Here is an 8656-nt window from a genome sequence, read left to right as displayed (position 1 = left end):
GATTGTTTACATTTTTAGCTTGAATATTAGTTGGATAAAATTTTTATTTAAAACACGATCAGACCAAACTGACTAAACCATTTGAACACGCTTAGTTATTGTCATTAAAACACCGGTAACATTTCGTCAACTCATTCAAAATGCCCACCTTTGACTTATGATAGACTCAGACACATTGCAAAAACTGTAAATTGCATCCCTTCATCAAATGCTTGTGTAAGAATCATACAATAAATAATAAGATGTGTACATCATGACATGACCCATCAATTATTTTGGGTTGTTTACGAAATTTAGAATACTTGACTCTCGCTATTAAAATAATCTATCTCGATTATAAAATTTATTTAGGTGAAATCAACGTGATGATCATCTATAAAATATGGCTGCAACTTGGCTACCATTAAAATCTGAAACTACAAATGCGGAATCTAATTAAATATTTGTTGGCTTTATGCACGTTATATAAATGGGTATATAGAATAATGAATGGTTAATTAGTTATAACATTACCTCTCAAAAGTTAGTCATAGCCTACGTAAAACAAGTAGCATCTAGCTTAATTGTTGTGGTTAGATCATCAGCCGGAATTCAGGCTATAATATATTTAACTAGTGCTGAGACCCGTCTATTGAACAGGTAGTCTCAATATATATAAATCTAATAATAATTATGAAATAAAAAGTGTATGACCAATATCACAATTTAATAAATACGAAAGCTAAAGAAGAAACATATGAAAATTAACTCCATATAAATATTGATTTCAGTTTATTTTTTTTTTTCCAACTTTAGTTAAATAAAAAAAGAAAAAAAGTATATGACCAATATCACAACTTAATTAATACGGAAGCTAAAAAAGAAACATATGAAAATTTACATCATATAGATATTGATTATAGTTTACCCTTTTTTCTTTTCAACTTTAGTTAAATAAAAAGAAAAACAAAAAGTGTAGATTATATAATTTGAAAAATACATAACAATTCATCAACAAAGACCATATCAAATGTTTTGATTTTGTTCGAGTTGTTCATAACACGGAGTCGTAGATGATGGTTAACATGTGTTGGCTTATAAGATTTTTTTATTATAGGTCGGATATTTTTTATTAAATAAAAATTAAAAAATAATGATTAATAAAAAGAGAGTATTAGACTAAAAGAAATAAATTATGATTGTCAAGTGTATCTCATCCATTTTTTAGTTATATTATAGATGGACTGTTATAAAAAATAATAAATATTCCAAACATGTAATGCCAAATTGTATCATTGAACAGCACAACATGTTGGGTAAATTTGCAATACCAAACTTAAAATAAACAAGAAAACATGATGAATATACCAAAAACTTAAATTTAAAATTGCAAAATATGGTTTATATATTGATATGGTCCTCCTAAATCTTCTCTTCTTCTATGTAAAAAAATATAAAAAATCCTTTCTAGTCTTTTGACCACCACCACCGACCACCATCATCTTCCATCTAACTCCTTCCACCCGTTTACTTCACATTTTCTTGAATTTTTTCTTACACATTTTCACACTCTATCTTCCCAAATTTACATCCATATTAAAAACCCACCTCATGAATCACTCTAAATCCAATTCCCATAAAAACCCATGAAAAAGTTTGAATTTTGATCAAGTTTTGTATACAATACTATACATATACATATACATATACATATGGGTGCTTGTTTGTCAACTACTAAAATAAGTGGTTCAAATAGCACCACACCCTCCACTACCGAGAACCACCACCGCCGACCACCTGCTGGAAAACATGATGAAAGTGGGTCTAATGTCAAACCCAAAGAACATAAAGGAAATGGTAATAATAAACATAAAAGGAAAAATAAATGTAGCTTAAAAAATGGAGTGATTGCTTGTGGAAAAAGAACAGATTTTGGATATTTAAAAGATTTTGATAGGAAATACACAATTGGAAAATTATTGGGCCATGGACAATTTGGATATACTTATGTTGCTATTGATAAAGTTAATGGAGATCGTGTTGCTGTCAAGAAAATTGACAAAAATAAGGTATTATTTTCTCATTTTTGTGATATTAACTTTTTAAATTTTTGTTTTTGATTGGCATAACTTTTGTGTTGATTATATTTGCTAAGAGCCTAAGACTTGTTTTTTTGTAAGAAATTTTGAAACTTGTAAAGATTATGTGAAGAATGAATGAATGAATGATGCATAAGTGTGTGTTATGTGTTTAGTTTGATAGTTTAGTTAAAGCTTATCACTTTTTTGTAAGATGCAACTGTTGACTATTTGCGTAAATCATACTAGTCTTAGATATTTAACAGTTTAAGTAAGATATTGCCGAAAAATGCAGACATGTAAGCTAGTTATCTTTCTCTTGTTTTTGCTACGTAACAGAAAGTTTTAGCTATAGGCTGACCCGGACATAATACTATGGTTAGCAAGTATGAACTTAATAAATTGGAGATGTTTTTTCGCCTTTATTAACAGATGATTCTTCCGGTAGCTGTGGAAGATGTTAAAAGAGAAGTCAAGATATTGCAAGCTTTAAGTGGGCATGAAAATGTGGTTCAATTTCATAACGCATATGAAGATAACTCCTACGTGTACATAGTTATGGAGTATGTTGTATAAAGTCGTTACCTTTTCTTCAATGCTTTGTTCTTAAGTATCAAGGACTTGACTTTATGTTATTGGACACCCTTTTCAGGTTATGCGAGGGTGGTGAGTTGTTGGACCGGATTTTAGGAAAGTAAGAACTCCCATCCTTTTCTACGCTCATGTTGCCATTGGTTAAATTAGTAGTTTCTAAATTCACTATTGAATTAGTTTTTGGGAAAGTTTAACATTCATAAGTTTCTGTTAGCAGTAGTAACCGCAGAATGTACTGAGTTTCGGTATAAAGTCTATACACCTTAATCACTTCAATAAGATACTAATCCTTTTTCGGTATAAAGTCTATACACCTTAATCACTTCAATAAGATACTAATCCTTTCGACCAAATAAGTAAAATACATCTTTTCTGGTATGGTTCTATCACTTAGCGTTGTTTTTTTCTTTATCCAGGAAAGATAGCCGTTACTCGGAGAAAGATGCAGCAATTGTTGTAAGACAAATGCTTAAAGTTGCTGCAGAGTGCCATTTACAAGGTTTGGTACACCGTGACATGAAACCAGAGGTATCAAAACAAATAACCTCAGTTATGTTATTTCGACTTTCCTGAAGAATGCTAACCTTGTCTCGTACTTATTTCTGATAGAATTTTCTTTTCAAGTCGCAAAAAGATGATTCACACCTAAAGGCTGTAGATTTTGGTCTATCCGATTTTATCAAGCCAGGTTAGTTTTATATTTTTTTGTAAGTTTTTTGAGTGTATACCTCATCAAACCATCAAATTTATATTTTTTATTTGTTCAAAACAAGGCAAGATTTGCTGGAGTACACTAATAACTCTAAGTGGGTGTTTGGACGTGTTTTTAAAAGTGATCATCTGATGTTGAATAATCAGAAAACTAGATGCAATAAATCAGGTCTTGGGACACGATGTTTAGACTTTCAATCCACAGTTTGAAGTTGTCATAATCATTTAATACTGAGTAAACTGTTTGAGTATAAGGAACTATACATAAAACGACTCAAAATGACAGTTGTAAAAAAAAACGGTAGATTGATAGGAACCGCTTGATCTCATGTACCAAATTGGTACCCACATAACCCCCAGCTGGGATAGTGTCAAGGTAAGTCAATTGTAAGGAATACAAAAAGAAGAAGAGGCATCTTGTGAAATGAAAGTGCAAGTCTCAAGTCTAGTAAAAAAAGGGGTAGTTAGATAATTTTGTTTTACCCTTGAATAGTGAGTATTGTTGCATTTGTATGGAACTGGTAATTTGACCCGTAGACCCTAAATAAACAAAAACAGGACTTGTTTATCTAAACATTGGAACTTGTTTTACAATGTCAAGCTGCAAAATTCCACATCCAAAGACCCTTCAAACTTCTCTTTGAGGAGTGATTTTTGGACAAGGGTTCCAAGAAGTGTGGTCAGTTTTGGATCTACGTATGCACAATTTGACCGAAATTCTCATTCTTATGTAATGTGTATAGTTTTCTCCTTTTCCACACGAATAATGCTTTGCTGCATGAAAACGACGCAATGGTTGAGAAATTTAATGTTATTATCTAGTGGAAGTAGTATATACATAAGAGCTACATTTTCAGCAAATGTTTTTCTATGGATGCGTCTTTAGACAGAAATCTTTGTTTTTTCTTTATAGGCAAGAAGTTTACTGATATTGTTGGGAGTGCATACTATGTTGCTCCTGAAGTATTGAAGCGTAAATCAGGCCCCCAATCAGATGTTTGGAGCATAGGCGTCATCACATACATTCTACTATGTGGCCGTCGTCCCTTTTGGGATAAAACTGAAAATGGGATTTTTAAAGAGGTAATTTAATAATACTAAATTGTTATTTGGAGAATTACTAAATGATAATTACAAGAGTGTTATGAACTGATAGGTATTAAGAAACAAACCTGATTTTCGACGCAAACCATGGCCAAACATTAGCCCGAGTGCCAAAGATTTTATAAAGAAATTGCTTGTGAAAGATCCTCGGACAAGATTTACTGCTGCTCAAGCCCTATGTATGTATCAGTTCTCTTGTTCTTGTTTATTTATGTGTAGAAAGTTACTAGTTTTAGCCACAAAAATATCACTACGGATTTAAAGGCTGTAAATGGGCACAGGTTGGGTAGAGTAATGGACCAACTGGAGGTAAAATTTTAAATGGGTCTGAATGAGTCACCTTAGTTTGACCCAGAACATTTTATTCCAAAGTTTTAGTTATTTAAGTAGTTAGTGTGTTAATTATGATTGCAATCTTATATTATTTCCAATTATAATCTAAAATTTTCGATAAATGATTTAGGAGGTTTTCTATAGTTTTTTATTTTATTTTAAACTACTAATTTTTACTCATTTGACCCATTAAATATGCAATGCAAGTGAATTAGCTCATTAATAAGTGACTTATTTAAATATGCCACTTCTAACAAATATGCAAGGTGACTTTATCATCCAGAGTCCCTTGGTGCAATGAGATCATTCTGTTAAGCTAAGTGTATATCTGACTTTTATAGCACACCCATGGGTTCGGGAAGGTGGCAATGCTTCTGAAATTCCTCTTGACATTTCCGTTCTGTCCAACATGCGTGAATTTGTGAAATATAGTCGCCTAAAACAGTTTGCTCTACGGGTAAGTATTACGAGTACTTTATATCGTATTATAACTATCATTGAGAATAACTTATTCTAAGACTCGAAATTCTTGCATAGGCATTGGCTAGCACGCTTGATGAAGAGGAGCTGTCAGATCTCAGAGATCAATTTCATGCAATTGATGTAGATAAAAATGGTGCTATTAGTCTTGAGGAAATGAAGGAGGTATATTTAACCTCAAAGTTCTAACTAAACAGAACTATTGCATTCTGTATTGTTACTAAGTATTTTGATTTTGTGACAGGCCCTTGCTAAAGATCTTCCTTGGAAGATGAACGAATCTCGTGTTTCAGAGATTCTGGAAGCAGTAAGACCATCCTTTCGAAATATGACTGTTAGATTTCGGTCCATTTGACATCAAAAGTCAAAAAATTTATAACCACAACATTTCATAGGGTGTCTCTGGGTTTACATTTGGTATTGTGACTGTCACAATAGTAAAAGTTTGATACCTGGAAACATATTTGGCATCTGTTATACCATCTACATTTTTTGATTGTCTAAGGGTAAATTAGGATGGCTTGAACTTGATCACCTCTTTTTGAACATTATTTGAGAAACTTATATTTCCATTTCGTAAAACATGTGTATTTCTTTCACATAAAGTCATCTTATGGTAATCTTGTATTAATTCCTTAGAAGTAAAATCTTGCCAATCATTTGATTTTATTATCAGTATTACAACCTCAAACACAATTAACACAACCAAACACTATTTATTATCGACTTTATTATGTAATTCTGCTTATTCAATATCTGATTCACTTTGAAATGCACATCAAACAGCCCCTTAACTTCTTTTGTGTGAATTTTTATGGTTATATCTTTCTGATGCAGATTGATAGCAACACTGATGGGCGTGTTGATTTTGAGGAGTTTGTTGCAGCCACTCTTCATGTTCATCAGTTGGAGGAGCACAACTCTGAAAAATGGCAACATATATCACAAGCTGCATTTGAGAAATTTGATGTTGATAGGGATGGATATATAACTCCAGAAGAACTCCGAATGGTATGCCATTGCTTTTAAGTTCTCTTTTAAACATTCTGACCTCTAGTATAACTTTCAAAAGGTATAGTAATGGTGTGACTTTGAGGTCAAAGCTGCTACTTTCCGAGTTTTGTTGTTAAAAATGATTTTTGGCTTTTTGGGTCAACACCACAATTTCATATGTTTTATCTTACCCTTTATTATAGAACTGAACTAGACTTCATAGTTCTTTTGAAAACATCTAACTCTCTTTCAATTTTAAGTTAAATATCAGTAGTTGCTTTCGCTTTAAACGTCAAACTATGTATCTTTTTCTCAACCAAACTGTTTTCATTGGTTTGCAGCATACTGGCTTGAAGGGTTCAATAGATCCACTTCTGGAAGAAGCCGATATTGACAAAGATGGTAAAATTAGCTTGTCGGAGTTTCGTAGGTTGTTAAGAACTGCAAGCATGGGTTCACGGATAGTTACATAAGTACACCTAATACAATCCCATAGATATCTTTGAGAGTGCTTGTTTCATTTGCAGGGAAATGGCAACAATGGAGACTTGTTTCATTTGCTTGGAAATGAGTGTTTGCATATAAAAGCATAGGTAGTGATAGTGTTACTTTTTTTTTATATGTATATAATATATTTATGATTTTACAGTTTTCTGTTCATATTTCAACAAATGTTTTGGCATTTACTCGGGAGTATTCTTTAAGTTTGATGTATTTCCCCCATATATGTCATGCGATGGGTTTATGATTTTGAAATTACTTGAGTAGTTGTATAAAATGTTAAATTTTTGTCAATTGTTATTATTATATATGTCGACTCAATGAGCCGATTTGAGTCGAGAGGGAAATTTTAGGTTTGGCTTGCTTAATAATTATTTGCCTTGACTTGAGCGTGAATGAAGTGCGTTCAAGTCCAAGCTTGAATATTTAGTTATCGTTTGGGCTTATATTCGTTTACGTTTTTATAGCCTTTTTATGTAATTATATTTCACGACCTCAAACTTGATAAATTCTTCTTAGTACTTGAACTCAAGCTTAAATGATCATATCTTTGATCATGAATAAACTAATCATATAGTTTAAAAAATCTCACTTGAACTAAGTTCATTGGGTTTGTTTATCTCGTGAAGCCCTCTATTTGAAAAACTAAAACTAATTTTCGAAAAAGCCGAGTCAATAAGTATTAACTTCTCAAGCTTAATTCATGAAGCTAATTGAGCGGTAAGTCTGTGTTGAGATCAACTGGACTTTAAAAACTACTATGATCGAATTTGACTTAAACGACCTCAAACTGGAGAGTAGTTCATTTAAAGATTGACTCGTTTACATCCTTGTAGCCGAACAATAGAAATTTGATATATATTATACCCCGACAATGAATTCTTTTGTTTTTAGCCCTCATTAGCTTAAATGTTTGGATCCATCAGTTCTTAATATATTAATGCATTTTGCTAAACATGAGCTATGAAGGCGAAGATTAACATATCACATATGAGTAAGAATATTTTAGTTTTGAGCTCCCACGGTCGTTTGTGGTAGCTTTTTGAATAATTTTATTCATATGTTTCACACTAAATTGTACAATATGTTTTATGGGCATACAATATATGTCAATTTGACATACGGTCTCTAGCTTCTTATAGAAGCATGGATAGTCGTGACTCCCCATCGATCAGTAGTTCGGCATTTGCCACGATTACAACGAAAGCCATGATTTTTGCGTATAATTAACGACATCAACTCATGGATTATACGAGGCCTAGTTTCGTAAAGATTGATTTCGTATACATGTTAACCAACCTCGTTATGGGTTGCTATTATGGCTTGCTGAGTTGCTGGTTCTAGTTGTAATTCATAAAGTCGCAACTCGCAAGTTCCAAGTTGGTGTCGAGTAAAGATGACAACATATGATCTCAAGAACTTGTTACTTGTCGTGTTTGTTAATTCAAAGCTTTAAAATAACAACTTGTCTCATGTGCGATAATGTGAATAAATCAATAAATTCATTAATATGTGCATGACAGCATGAGACATAAATTCGCCTCTTACATTCAAAAGGTGAAAGTCAATAGGGGACTAGTAGTAATTCACATCACATATTGCTTATTTAGATAAGGTAATCTATTATTTTGGTTTATATGTTAAGACACCACTCAACATATATAAAGGAAATTGATAATGACACTTTAAAAGTTGTCAATAACTTATTATATATATATATATATATATATTCACAAATTGGTGTAATAAGAAAATTTATTTACCAAACTAGTATGGTTCTAAAAATATTTATCATTTTAGTAATGGTAAATACTTTTAAAACCATACTAATTTGGTTAATAAATTTTCCCATTACACCAGTTTGGTAGATAAATTATCCCATT

At 31.9% G+C, this 8656-nt stretch overlaps 1 protein-coding gene across 2 annotated transcripts; it reads left to right on the top strand.

Annotated features, from left to right (window-relative positions):
* The first annotated feature begins 1431 nt into the window (after positions 1 to 1431).
* LOC122603052 (calcium-dependent protein kinase 18-like) lies at positions 1432 to 7067 on the top strand. 2 transcript variants are annotated; one of them, XM_043775666.1, is made up of 13 exons: positions 1432 to 2048; positions 2490 to 2620; positions 2710 to 2751; positions 3068 to 3179; positions 3261 to 3339; positions 4276 to 4445; positions 4519 to 4645; positions 5141 to 5256; positions 5337 to 5444; positions 5524 to 5586; positions 6117 to 6290; positions 6614 to 6674; positions 6800 to 7067. In XM_043775666.1, exons 1-13 carry the CDS (start codon positions 1692 to 1694, stop codon positions 6841 to 6843), a joined length of 1584 nt encoding a protein of 527 aa, XP_043631601.1. In that variant the 5' UTR covers positions 1432 to 1691; the 3' UTR covers positions 6844 to 7067. The 2 variants fall into 2 exon arrangements, with proteins under 2 accessions (XP_043631601.1, XP_043631600.1); XM_043775665.1 differs by having other exon boundaries at positions 1433 to 2048; positions 6614 to 7067.
* Positions 7068 to 8656: the final 1589 nt, after the last annotated feature.

This window comes from Erigeron canadensis, chromosome 6, assembly GCF_010389155.1.
Source record: "Erigeron canadensis isolate Cc75 chromosome 6, C_canadensis_v1, whole genome shotgun sequence".
Taxonomy (NCBI): domain Eukaryota; kingdom Viridiplantae; phylum Streptophyta; class Magnoliopsida; order Asterales; family Asteraceae; genus Erigeron; species Erigeron canadensis.
This window is presented reverse-complemented; position numbering and strand designations above follow the sequence as displayed.